At 38.9% G+C, this 14,274-nt stretch overlaps 1 protein-coding gene across 1 annotated transcript in view; it reads right to left on the bottom strand.

The window, feature by feature from the left end:
* Positions 1-633: 633 nt before the first annotated feature.
* Positions 634-14,274, bottom strand: part of LOC122939508 (highly reducing polyketide synthase PKS6-like) — a 149,290-nt gene continuing 135,649 nt past the window's right edge. The window contains 8 exon segments of the mRNA XM_044295575.1: positions 634-3,000; positions 3,002-3,040; positions 3,141-3,848; positions 3,850-4,311; positions 4,314-4,522; positions 4,525-4,629; positions 4,632-6,117; positions 9,798-9,979. Coding sequence (XP_044151510.1) covers positions 634-3,000; positions 3,002-3,040; positions 3,141-3,848; positions 3,850-4,311; positions 4,314-4,522; positions 4,525-4,629; positions 4,632-6,117; positions 9,798-9,979 — 5,558 coding nt within the window.

Here is a 14,274-nt window from a genome sequence, read left to right as displayed (position 1 = left end):
AACTATTTAAAATTTCAATCACTGCTTGAAAAAGGTTCCAGTGTATGAACTGAAACATTGCTATTGGTGAATAAACTACATGTTTTTAGTTAAGGAATTGCCGTGAATTTTCTGGGATTATTTAAAATTGCAGATACCCCAGGTCTGGGGTACTGCAAATGTCATGCACACAAAAACACAAAGGCGGCAAAGAGTTAAAGAGCTAAAATAATATAATATTAGGAGATGGTGGAGGAGAGGGGGCAGAAGGGATGAGGAAAGGAATGGGAAGAGCTTGTGAAAAGGATCTATCTTTCAAAAAAAAGATGTCAGCTAGTATGACATCAGCTGACATTTGCAGGAATAAAAGTAACATCTCTATAGACAGAATGTGACCCCAGATGTAATTATGGAGCCCCAAGGGACTGGAATAAGGAAGACAAGTACATTGAGCAGTCTGTTTTTCAATTTTGAGTCTGTATGTACAGATTTAAAATCAAGGACATACACTATAAAGGAAATTTGCCATGATAAAATTATTTATTCCAAAAATCACATCACGATGTATTGTTATATATCAATAAATGCGTAATGAATGCTGTAAGCAAAAGTGATTCAATTCATTTTGCTCATTGTTGCCAAATTGTTTCCCTCTTACAGTAGAGTTTCCTCTATAATCTCGCTACCAATCTCTTTTTTATCACCAGTGGTTTCTTTAACCTCTGATACCATCATTGAGATTGTTGTGTTGGGATCCAGTAGTTTTAGCAGGGGTATCCTCATGTTCTTCTCTTTAAGGATACGACTTTGTAATGTCATAGCCAACATTGAGTCAATCCCCAGAGAACTGAGAAGAGTACTCATAGTGATGTCGTTTGGGCTGACTCCTGTGAGTTCAGTAACTACTAACAAAATGTAATCTTCACATGTTTCATTGTTACTATTGGAAGATTGGTTTTCTTTGGATATTTGGTCCCAACTATTCATCTCTTCTAGTACCACACTGTAGAACCGCTTTTTCAGTGCTGGAATTTGTGACATCTGGGTTTCATACATGGTTTTAAAGTTAAATTTGACAATTGCTTGACTTGAATTATTTAGTTGAAGACATGTCTTAAGATGCTCGTGAATTTCAACAGTACTCAAGAGAAGTATTCCTTTTGATTCTAAGATTTTATGCACATAAGGCTGATTGATTAATACTCCAAGATTGAGGCCACCCCAACTGATCGATTGGCCACAGAGGCCCATATTCCTTCTATATTGGCAGAATATATCAAGAAAGGAGTTGGCAGCAGCATAATTTGCTTGTCCAGAATTTCCAACAAATGAACTAGTAGAGGAGTAGCAAACAAAATAGTCCAGTTTCATGTTTAATGTTGCAAGGTGAAGATTCACAACTCCATCGACTTTTGGGCTAAGAACTTTCTCAAATAGGGACAAGTTTAGATTCTGCAGAATCTTATCATTATAAACAACAGCACTGTGGAAGACACCTCTCACCGGGATATTTGGAAATATTGTTTTTATGAAATCAATGGCTTTTTTTATGCTTTGGTAACAGGAAATATCACATGGTACACTGATTATCTTGGTTCTTTGCTTATGATTCTGAACTTTAGTTAACTGTTGTTCTATTTCAGGTGCTGGTTTTCTTCTAGATAGAATTACTATGTGGCCACCACCATTATTCCCAATAAATTTCACAGTTTCAAATCCAAGACCAGTCAGACCACCTGTGACAATGTAAACAGCGTTATTTTTGAAGAGCATTGGATTGGGTGCTGACATTGGTATCAATGAGACAGTACTGTTGTCTAGCTCAATTACAGGTAAGGACTGGGTAGTAAAGTAGCTGGTTTCTCCACTGTAAAAGTCAGATTCACTACATGATGGTTGTATCAACTGTTTTGGAATAATAATGGCGTTTTCTGAAGTAATGGAATAAAGCCACTTATGCAGATATTTTGCATGCTGTTGTAAATATGCCTTCTGGAAAATGTCAGAAATAGCAAGCAAATGGACATGAATCTTTTGGTTGCTGCTAAGATTAAGAATTTGCCAGTTTTTAACATTTTTATGATCAGATAGAAAAACCACATCTTTGAGGAGTGGTAATGCATCAAGAACCTCTCTAGAGACATCTCCTACTGTAGGAAGAACAACCATTGAAGTGCACTGCTTATCAAACACCCTACTCCCAACAGATATTACAGTTTCCCATCCACTCTGTTTTGCTGTCTTGGACAAAACTCTGCATAAGACTGACTTTATATCAGATGTTAGAATGGCAAGTTTAGGCTTATTTTTTGCACTTGGTAGTTGATTGTGCAGAATTTCCCAGGCTAAGACAAAGAATGAGATGCAAGGAGCGTTTTTTATCACTAGAGCTTTTTTGACTAAGTAGCAAACATTTTCTGGAAGAGTGACATTAGAGGTTGCTGTTATTGGATAACATGTGGCAACTCGATCACCAACTTGGATTTTCTTAACACCTTTGCCAATTTCAGTCACAACACCGGCAAAATCCAGAGCAACAATCTTATGCTTATCACTGGTCAAAGAGTTCCAGTACAAAGCATTCCCATATTTCCAGCTTGAAAGGCTAATAGGAAAATAATCATCTGTGTGGATGCAAATTTGATCAACACAAATCTTCAAGTCTTTGCTTTGACGCTCAGATAATTTGTGATTAGACTGTTCAGCAGAAATGTTAGTTACCGTATAAGGCTCTGAAGTGTAAAGGGTGAAATTATCAGATTTCTGTAAAGAATCTATTTGCCTTGTTTTCCTTTCAGTGTCAGTGAAAATTATTTCATTGGTATAAATAGAACCATCATTAATCCAGATCTCAGGATGGTCCTTTGGGTTATGATTAAGAATAACCTGGGCTAGTGCCTTAACATCTTGGGGACTTGTGGAGCTAATGTCAATCAGCTGAAATAATAGGTCAGGTATTTCAAAGAGACAAGCTCTTGTCATTCCGACAAAAGCAAATCCAGGGTTAATATTATCTACTGTAGCTGTCTACTGTTCTGAATGTCACTGTACGGATAGAAGGCTTAGGGGATTTTTTACTCACTGCTAAAATCATCTGTCTATAGACTGTCACAGCATTTTGCTAGATATTGTGTAAGGTTGTTTGGAATGTCTTCAGATACTCTTTGGATTCCCCACATAAACACAACATCAGTGCAGTCACTATTGAGAAGCTTTTGTGCCTGAAAATCTGAATCCCAGCTGTTGAACATAACATAGCTAGGTTCATTCCGCATGTACGTTGATAATTTTTCACCTATTCCAAGAGTGTCAGAAAAAATCAACATTTTTGGCTCGTGTTCTGGTATATGACTGGGTTGTGAACATTGTGTCCATTCAACTTGGTAAAAAGTTTTCACTTGTTTGTTCTCTGTTTGTTTTAATAATGACAACTTAGCACTTTTTATTTCTACTAAAATGGAACCAGTTTTATCCACAAAACATCCACAGAACTCAATGTACTTCTCTGTTGTTTTTATTGTTTTCATGTAGATCATCATTTCTTCTTGAAGAGGCTGTAGAATCGTTAAACTTTCTATGGATGATGGGAAAATAGCTGAGTCTTTTGTTCTTGATCCCACACAAACTCCCATTTGAAGAAAGCAGTCTAAAATGGCTGGATGGATGTGGTACTCATACATTGTTTCTCTGACTTCTTCACTTACTTTCATTCTGGCAATCCCTTCTTTGAGATCATTTCCATAATGAACATCACCCAGATGTTTGTAAGCTTTCCCATATTCAAATCCAAATATGGAGAGCTGCTCATAGATCCTTTCAATTTTAAAAACAGAGGTACATCTATTGAATATCTGTTCAGCTGAGATTCTTTTGACTGAAATTTACTATAGAGTTATGTTTTTGGATTTGCCCACTTGCAAAAACATGTGATGTTAGAACTTCAAAATTAGTTACTTTGCCTTCTTTATGTAACTTGATTTTCAGGTCAACAGAGTCTTGGTGAAGAACACAAGGGTTGGAAAATGTTACACTGATTTCTAAAGAGCTTAAAGGTAGTTTAGGTTTTAAACTGATAGCTGCAGCTGCCAATCCAAGTTCTACATAGAATGCACCTGGAATGAGGGCAGAACCCCAGTTTGTATGTTGATAGACATAGGGTGTAATGGTTTTAGACACTATACATTGGAAGTCAGTGAAATCTTCACTCAAGCTACGAATTAATGGGTGGTTGGGACTAGATGCTGTTTGGTTCCCCTGTCTAATTTTTTCAAATTTAATATCTTGCTTGATGTGATCAAATTGATATCTTGGAATTGTTGAGGGAGAAGACTTGAGTATGCTTCAAATACATTACACCAGTCAGGATTGTATCCTTGTGTAAAAAGTGCAATCAGCATGGAAAAGATAGTAGCATACTCTTTATTGGGCTGTAAGGCAGGTACTACTATTGTTTTGGGTCCTAAGGTTTCAATTATGTTTCTTTGTAGTGCTCTCCGAGGACCTATTTCAATGAAAAGAGTGTGTTCTTTATCTTTTGCTGAAGCTTTATGGCTTGTTGAAAGGCAACTGGCTCACGAATATTTTTACCCCAGTAATCACCAGTGGTGAAATCTCCTTTGGATGCAGGCTTTCCTGTCACTGTTGAAAAAGATCAACTTCAAGATCATGTTCCTGTAAATCCCTTAGCATCTCTTTTATCTCATTTAATATAGGATCCATCATGTGGCTGTGGTATGCAGCAGGGACATCAAGTACATGTAGAAATATATTATTTGAACTGTAATCTTTTGACAGTTTTTTATTGAGTTGGTCTATTGTCTCACCATCTCCAGAAACTGTGCATGAGGTAGGACTGTTATAAGCAGCAATGCAAATGTTTCCCTTGTGGGGCATAATTAATTTTGATATTTCAGTGACTGTTATATTTCCAATAACCAACATTTTCCCTCCAACAGCTTTGCATTGCAGTGAGCTCCTGTAATAAATTACTTTGACAGCATCTTCTAGCGAAAGAAGTCCAGAACAATGTGCTGCCGCAACTTCTCCAACCGAGTGTCCTAGAACACCATCTGGCCTCACCCCCCAATGTTTCAGGAGAGTCACTAAAGACACTTGAACTGTAAAGAGCATCAACTGTGCCACATCTGGCCTTAAGAACTCATCAAACTCTTGTTCCAACAACTGTACCACAGAAAGATGAGTGTATACTCTGATGATCTCATCTATCTCTATACATTTCTTTCTGAACACTGGCTCAAGTTGTAGTAACATCTTACACATCCCTTTATAAATCAGTCCATTCCCACAAAACACAAATACAATATTGGGACTGGATATAGCTTGGGCAGTGTCTTTTTTCATAATTTGAAGCTGTTGTTGTAATTGAGTTAAGGAAGAGGCCAGAAATCCTATTCTGTATTTGTAATTTAGATGACTTCTTCTGCAAGATGCTGTGTAGACCAAGTTCTCCAGAGTTAAGGATGTTGACTTGCTTAACATTTGTTTTGTATCTTCAATACAGAGGTGAAGTGATTCGCTGGAAGCTGCAGACAAAATAAAAAGTTCAACTGGTCTTTTTGAATGATATTGAGAATCTTTTTGTTTATATTGTTTAACAACAACGTGTGCATTGGTTCCTCCAAATCCAAAACAATTTATTCCTGCCATTCTTCCAAATTTAATGTCCTCTTGCCATTTTTCAGGCCTGGTTGGAATCTCTAGATTCGACTCCTCTATGATTTTTATGCCATTTTCTTTAGAATAATGTAGAGATGGAGGAATAATTTCATGATGCATCATGAGAAGAACTTTTATCAACCCAGCAACCCCAGCAGCAGATTCAGTGTGGCCAATGTTCCCTTTAACTGATCCAATCTTCAGAGGCTTCTTTCCAATAGGACGTATTTTCCCAAAGATGTTTCCTAAGCTGGCCGCTTCTGTTGGATCGCCAATTGGTGTTCCAGTCCCATGAGCTTCAACATACTGCACAGAACATGGATCTATTGTTTTATAAATTTGCTCCATTAATTTCTCTTGTTGGTATTGAGATGGTTTGGTGATTGGTGACACCGACCGTCCATCTTGGTTAATTGCAGTTTTATATATTATACCCCAGATTTTGTTGGAATCTTCGATAGCCTATAAAATATAGGAAAAAAAATTAAATAAAAAGTAGATACCGGCAGGTATATCTTATGTACTGTATAACGATAGGTCACTGTTAAAGGGGCAGACTGCTGTGGAGGTCACTGTTAAGGGGGCGGGATGCTGTGGAGGTCACTGTTAAAGGGGAGGGCGCTGTGAACGTCTCTGTTAAGGGGGCAGGGAACAGTGAAGGTCACAGTTAGGGGACGGTCTGCTACGGAGGTCAGTGTTAAGGGGCAGGGTGCTGTAGAAGTCACTGTTAAGGGGGCAGGGTGTTGTGGAGGTCACATTTTAAGGGAACAGAGCTCTGTAGAGTTCACTGTTAAGGGGGTGGGTTATTGTGGAAATCACTGTTGTCACACATGTATATATATGTTTGTGAGGCAAGGTAACCAAAAAATGGCTGTTCTGGCACAGTTTTTATTTTTTGTTTTTTACAATTTTTTCTTGACAGGCTAGATCATGTGATATATTTATAGAGTAGGTTGTTACAGACACGGCGACACCTAATATGTCTATTGTATTTATTTTATTTTGGTTTAACACAATAAAAGCATTTTTGAAAAAAAAAATCATGTTTTTGTGTCTTCATTTTCTCAAAGTCATATTTTTTTTATTGTTTTGGACGATTGTCTTAGGTAGGGCCTCATTTTTTTCACAGGATGAGATGACAGTTCTATTAGTACCATATTAAGGCACATAATACTCGCTTAGTATTACACTTTTTGTGATGTAAGGTGATAAAAATGGCCTTTTTACACAGTTTTCATTTTTTTTCTTTACAGTGTTCACCAGACGGGTTTTATCACATGATATTTTTATAGAGTAGATTGTTACAGACACGGCGACACCTAATATGTCAATTTTTTTTATTTTATTTCTGTTTTACACAATAAAAGAATTTTTGACAAAAAAAAATTTTTGTCTCCATTTTCTGAAAGCCATATTTTTTTGGGGGGTGATTGTCTTATATAGGGGCTCATTTTTTTGTTGGATGAGGTTATGTTTTGATTGGTACTAATTTTTGGTACATATGAATTTTATGATCACTTTTTATATAATTTTGAGTGAGGTGGGCAAAATTGCAATTCTATTATAGTATTTATTTATTTTTTTCATTTTTTGGGCGTTCACTTTTTATGGATCAAGTCGTTATGGACGTGGCGATACCAAACATGTTTAGTGTTTTTTTTATTTTTAACCAATTATATTTGTGGATATAGGAAAAAGTTTGATTTTCTTTTTTACCTTTTTCACAATTTTTTTTACCCAGACCCACTTGGTTCTTGAAGATCTAGTGGGTCTGATGGCTCTACAATACACTGCAGTACAATGTATAGTCAGATATACTATGGCATCCGGTTGCCATGGTAACCATCAGGACGCTGCCACAGCAGCACTTTGTCCCAAATGGGGAGGAAGCTCCCTCCCTCTACTAACCCTTCAAGCATTGGGCCGCTGCCATGTCAGAGAAGCGGCCCGATGGTTAGCCCCTTTCCATAAAACGGTCCCTAAGGACTGTGGCATGGAAGGGGTTAAACGGTCAACATCAGTGCTATCGTGAGGATGGAGGGAGGGCGGAAGGGAGCTCCCTCCCTCTGGTAACCCTTTAAACATCAGGCCCCTGCCTCAAAAGAGCATGGCCCGATGGTTAGCCCCTTCCATACAGCACACTGTCTCTCTCTCCCTCCCCCCATTCAGGATGTCCAGCGGTCCTCCCTCCTGCCCTCCACACTCTCCCCCTCAACAGAATGTCCGAGCGGTGCAAAGTGTCCCCATCGGGATTCTGCCACAGCAGCACAGCGGCCAATGGGAGAGGGAGCTCCCTCCCTCTGGTAACTCTTCAAGCATCGGGCTGCTGCCACAGCAGAGAAGCGGCCCAATAGTTTGCCCCTTCCATACAGTGGTCCCTAAGGGCCATGGCATGGAACGGGTTATGGCGACCGTTTAAATTAAAGTGTCATCTTCATGTTACAGCTGACACTCTGCATTGCTCAGCCATCCTGTTGAGGGGGAGAGGGTGGAGGGTGGGAGTTAGGACCGCTGGCCATCCTGAACGGTGGGGGAGGGAGAGAGTTACAGACAATTCGTCAGATGATGGATTCTCTGTAAATTCACAGAGAGCATCCTGCTGTGCGTAGGAAGCACATGCAGCTGTAGAACAAAATTTAAAAAAGAAAAATAAACAACCAATTGGAGAAATGATTTTTTTCCACAAAATAAATTAGTGTAAAAGTTTTTTTTGTTTTTTGTTTTTTTTTACAAAGGTGTCCATAGCCTTTATGTTTGCATTCAAACAAAAAAAAATCTGTGCAAATGTTTCCTTAGTCTTCAAATTAAACGTATAACAGTCTACCACCACCTCATGCAATGCCTCCTTCATCTGCACTTTTGGTCTTGTTTACTGACATCTTAGCACTGTAGAGGTCTTGATATTCAGTACAGGACAGTGTTATTTGCACAGTGCGTTATATACCCTGTGGAGTCTTCTGATTTGCATTTTTACATGAGGAAACACAGACTAGAGCAGGGTTACTCAACTGGTGGACCGTGGTAGCCAACTGTCCAGACCCCTCCTCTCAACTGTATCTGTGTCCTCAGGAGGGGCATCATAGTGTGGAGGAGGCATTAAGGAGGTATCATACTGTGAGAGGAGACACTAAAGAAGGCATCATACTGTGAGAGGAGGCACTTAAAGGGGCCATCATATTGTAAGAGAAGGTACTAAAGGGGCATCATACTGTGAGGGGCGGCACTAAAAGGGCATCATACTGTGAGAGAAGATACTAAAGGGGGCATCATACTGTAAAGGGAAGTACTAAGAAGGCATCAAATTGTGTGAGGAGGTACTATGGAGGCATTCATTTTGTGAGTGGAGGCACTATTGGACAATATACTCTGTGAGGGGCATCATACTGTCTGAGGGGCTCTAAAGGGGATCAATATTGTGACGTGGCACTCAGGGTACACTCTTATTGTGTTGGAGCCCTAGGGAAATTGGTTGGGATTAAATGTATTGCTATTTTCAGAGCACTACACGCCACTGTTGTCCCTCCTTACATTTTTTTGGGACGAAGGGAGGTAAAGAAGGCAGAGCTACTTTCTTGGAAACACCCACTGAGCTCTGAACTTAAAGCTCTAAAAGCAGACATATCAACGACATAATCAAGGCAGAAATTATCCAAGAAAATAGATATATGTATAAAAACCATGAGAAAGGTGCACTTATCCTTTAACTTTAGGTGAAAAATCATTTTATGATTTTCATTATATCTATGAGTTCTAATTTAGTTATGTCAGACAATAGCTGGCTTTAGTGCTGACACTGGTTAGATAATTTTGCATCTTTCCCTGTGTCAAATTCAATAGTACTCTTTTGGGTATGTATTTAAAATTAAAGTATCTGTCATGCTGTTACTTTTAGCTATACCGGTTATCCAACACAGGAAGGGCCAAGTGATAAAATCAAAAGCTGTTTGGTTTACTTTGTGCTATGCCTCCAGAAGTTGCGGCATAACTACTATTTGCCTTCACACAGGGTGCACTATTGGGTGTCAAATTTGCTCCACAGAACACTGAGTTTATTCTAAGGAATATCTTTTCTGTAGTTACCACAAGATTAAACTGTCAATACAATTACTATTGTGATTTATTAAAATGTAAAATATTCATACCTCTTTCAAAGGTTTTAAGATAACAACACCACACCCTTCTCCTCTTCCGTATCCATCAGCTTTGTTGGAAAATGGTTTACTTGTCCCTTCCGGAGAAATCATCTTTGCTTTACTAAGAGCAACATAGATGCGAGGTTCAATTATACAACTGACTCCTCCGCAGATCGCAATACAACAGTCACCTATTTAAGAAAGGTATTAGCCTTGGTAACATGTGTGTTTACATTTATTTCAGAAATAATGTATTTCACCTTATCCTTACCATAAAAGTTTTTAATATTGGAGTGGATCTCTCATGAGAACATGCTTTTTTAAAGATCGATATACTGTAGGTTAATGATAGAATCCATTAGCTTACTTTTTCCCTTTGCTCGACATATAGGGAGATAAACCGTATCCACCCTTTAAAAACAGGTTTACTCACAATGCCCAACAGAGCAACGTAAAAGAATTTTCTTTCAAAGCTGCTTATCTCACATGAGTCATCTCAGATATCTCAAGCCAAGAGCAAAGGAAGAAGACACCAAATGGCAACAATAAAATTCAGCTACATAGCTAGTAGCTGATAGAAAAAAATACTGTGGACTCCTTTGAGTCCTATATTATGAGCCCATTGCTCCCCTCTTCTCCATCACTTTAACAGCAGATATGTATCTACCAGTATCCTTTGGTGAGGCAGACTTTGGTGGGGAACCCAAATGAAACCCAGCATATCCCTATTTATGTCTAACTGCCTTTTGCTAGGATTGCCTAGACTAGATATAACTGTAACCTTTCTAGGGTGCAGACTGTCTTGCTAAACCAAGTGCAGAAAAGACAGAGCTTTGAAGAAAGGAATAAACTACTATGGAGCAATCATTGGGACATGAACTCTATTTATCGCCATATTCTGACCACCATAACCTTTTTATTTTTTATTTTATTTATTTTTTATTTACATCTATGGAGAGGTGTGAGGGCTCATTTTTTGTGAGACGATCAAGTTTTCATTGATACCATTTTGGGGTGAATATGACTTTTTGATCACCTTTTATAAAAAATGTTTTGGGATTTGATGAAAAAAAAAAATCTTTTTCCATTACACTGTTAGCCGTATGGTATAAATATTTTTATATTGTAATAGTATGGGCGTTTTTGGATGCAGCAATGTCTATGATGTTTATTTTTTATTGTCTATCTTTATTTTCATTTTGATTAGAATTTTTATATTTCTATTCAGTGACAGAACTCCTATTACTGAATAGAAAATTCAGTATATTATAATGCAGTGCTGCTACCTGCAGGTCTGCATTGGAACATGCCAGTAATAGGCATAAAAGCTTTGTACAGGCTTAGGCCTATAACTACTAAGGAACACCTTCCACAATTTCAGCAAGGGAGCGCATGTTCCCTTTTTTTTAGCTCTCAGATGCAGTGGTAAAATTTCAGGCACTATAGGGCACTATAGAGGACATAAAAGAGCACTTAAGAGGTATTTATTAGTCCTAGTAGAATTATAGGGGGCATTATTATTATTAGGTGCACTATAGGGGCTATTATTACTACCAGAAGCCCCATTTTTTGGCAGTATGGTATTTGGGTGCATTGAGGACCAGCAGTCACATTAATAGGAGTGGAAATAGGATGACACTGTTGGGGCACCAGGATAGGGAGTTTGTGTTGAGTAGATAGGAGGAGGATAGAAACCTGAGGAACCTAGGGTGTATGTGTGAAAAACTCTGGAGAGGTGAGATGTGGCTAAAAAAAGTTGTCATGGTGGTCGGGACTGAATGGAGAAGATAAAGAAAGGGGACATTTACATCTGGAAAGATTTAGCTAGATGTAATATGTATGTAGTGCTACATTCTTCTTAATGTTTGGTAGCACTGATAGACCAGGCAGAATACTTAAGGTCAGGACTGGACTGTGACTGAAATTGAGCCTTGGCATTTTATAAAAAGACAGGACCACTTGTTGTGTGGACAATGTTAAATATGTTTGTTTCCATCCCCCTCCCCCATTTCTGGTCCCAGTGCTAATGGTATATATATTTTTTGTAATATAATCTTTCTTAAAGTTTTTTACATTGTTACAAATTATTTTACATTTTACATGTTACAAAATATGTGAAAACAAGTACAATAGGTCATCTACACAAGACCGTGTTTCTTTGGCATCTTTTCAGTACAGATTATATGTGCTGAGGGAGTTCCGAATCTGTCCTTCTGACAGCTAGCAAATACAGCCAGTATTTAAATATAGCCCTCATTGAGGCTGAGTATTCAGCCCAGCGCAAATGACCAAACATAACAACTTTACTACATTTCGGGTGCTGGGGAAATCGATATCCCCAGATGGCGTTTAATTTGGGACCGGATCAGCCTCCAAAATTTTATCGATTCTGGGCAAGACCATACTCCATGACATAAATCAGAGCCCCTGAGGTGGAATTAGTCAATCTGGACTGGGATGGAGTTCGGGAAGTAAACTGAAAGCCGTATATGGCTTTATGGATCATTCTGTGTTTCCCTCCACCCCTCGTTAATAACTACCTTCTTTACCTTATCCCATCCTTGTAGAATCACTTTCTTAGTGTCAATGGAGGGGAAATCTATCCTCCATTGGTAGAAGAGCTGTTTTTCAATATTCTTCTCCTTGTTATGTCCCTAAGTCCCTGATATAATTCTGTCAGTGATTTTTTCCTTTGTCCCTGACCTACTAGGAGGTCAAAGTTATTGGAAATGTACTCCTTAGAAATATTTAGAACTCTAGTTCTGAGGAACCCCATAAGTTAAAGGTAAGGTAGCAAGTGTTCATTCCCTAGCTGATGTAGCTCCCTAAATTCAGTAAATGAATAGTCAAATTTTTCTTGGATATTCCAAACATCCTTTACATATTTAATGCCCACTGCCCGCCATAGCACAAAATGTTTAAATTCTAAGCCTGCCGGGAATTCCGGATGGCCCCAAATGCTCATGTACTTTGAGAGCATGAAAGGTAGGTTGAATATTTTATGGGGCCCTTTCCAAGCAGCAATAGTATCTTTCATTAGTAAACTGGTCCTAACTAAAGAGGGCATTGCCACATATTTGGTGTGTAGTAATGCAGTAATAATGCCCCCTAAATTGCCCCAAGTAGTAATAAGGCCACTATATAGTGCCCCAATAGTTATCAAAAGTTTCTCTGTAGTGTCACCAGTAGTTATCATAGGCTCCTCTATAGTGCCCCAGTACTTAATATAGACCACCTATAGTGCCCCCAGTAGTTATCATATCCTACCTCTTTAGTGCCTCCAGTATTTATCATATCCCCCTCTATAGTACCCAAGTAGTTAGCATATGCCCCTCTATTGCACCCCTAGTAGTTATTATAGGCCCGTCTGTAGTTCCCCCAGTAGTTATCATATCCCCCTCTATAGTGCCCCCAGTAGTAACCATATCTCATTCCATAGTACTCCAGTAGTTATAATAGGCCCTTCTATAGTGCATCCATTAGTTTATATAGAACCTCCTATACAGCCCCTAGTTTTTACCATATCCCCTCTATAGTGCACTCAGTAGTGATCATATACCCATATATAGTCCCTCAGTAGTTATTATAGACCCCTCTATAGTGCCTCATAGTTAATATACAGACCCCTCTATAGTGCCCTAGTAGTTATTATAGGCCCCTCTATAATGCCCAAAGTCGTTTTTATAGTCCCCTCTATAGTGTCCCAGTAGTTTTTTTAGACCTTTCTATAGTGCCCTAGTAGTTATTATAGGACCCTCTATAGTAATTCTAGCAGTTATTATAGGCCAGCCTATAGTGCCCTAGTAGTTGTTATAGGCCGCTCTATAGTTCCCCAGTACTTACTATAGGCCTTTACATTGTAGTTATTATAGGACCCTCTATAGTAATCTTAATAGTTATTATACGCCCCTCTATATTGCCCCCAGTAGCTATAGTATTCCTAAAAGCTTCAATATGCGAAGGAGGATAGAAGTCTCTTCTGGCCTGCTGTCTAAGTTCCAACTTTCCTGTGTTCCGACACAGGCAGCTGCTATAGAGACATTGTGCCGCCTTGATCATGACATGATGACATCTTTATGACCGCCTAAGACCCGCACAGTTGGTCATGATTATGTCATCATGACCACTTATGTTGCCCTATAGGCTTCAGGCCTGGTGGCCTGTGGCTATAAGAGTGAATGACAGGGTGGGGAGCCATTGGTTTCCATGCCTTGCCGCAATACTCAGCTGCAACTGCGGCGGTAGCTACTTTCAGGCTCACCACAGCACCGGCCCACCTGGCATTTCACAGAATTGCAAGATGGATAGTCCGGCCCTGCTGAATCTAAATTAATCTAAATTACAACTGGAGGAAAAGGGGAACAAAACGTGGTAACTGGAGCTGGCCACCACAAATGGGCAGCTTATGTGGAGGTATTTGGTGCTGCTGGGGCAATATGAAGTGGCTCATGTGTCATAAAATAAGTCATCGAGTCAGGTTATTTTC

The sequence above is a fragment of the Bufo gargarizans genome, chromosome 5 (genome assembly GCF_014858855.1).
Source record: "Bufo gargarizans isolate SCDJY-AF-19 chromosome 5, ASM1485885v1, whole genome shotgun sequence".
Classification (NCBI taxonomy): domain Eukaryota; kingdom Metazoa; phylum Chordata; class Amphibia; order Anura; family Bufonidae; genus Bufo; species Bufo gargarizans.
The sequence above is the reverse complement of the archived record's forward strand: the minus strand, read 5'-3'. Positions and strand labels throughout refer to the sequence as shown.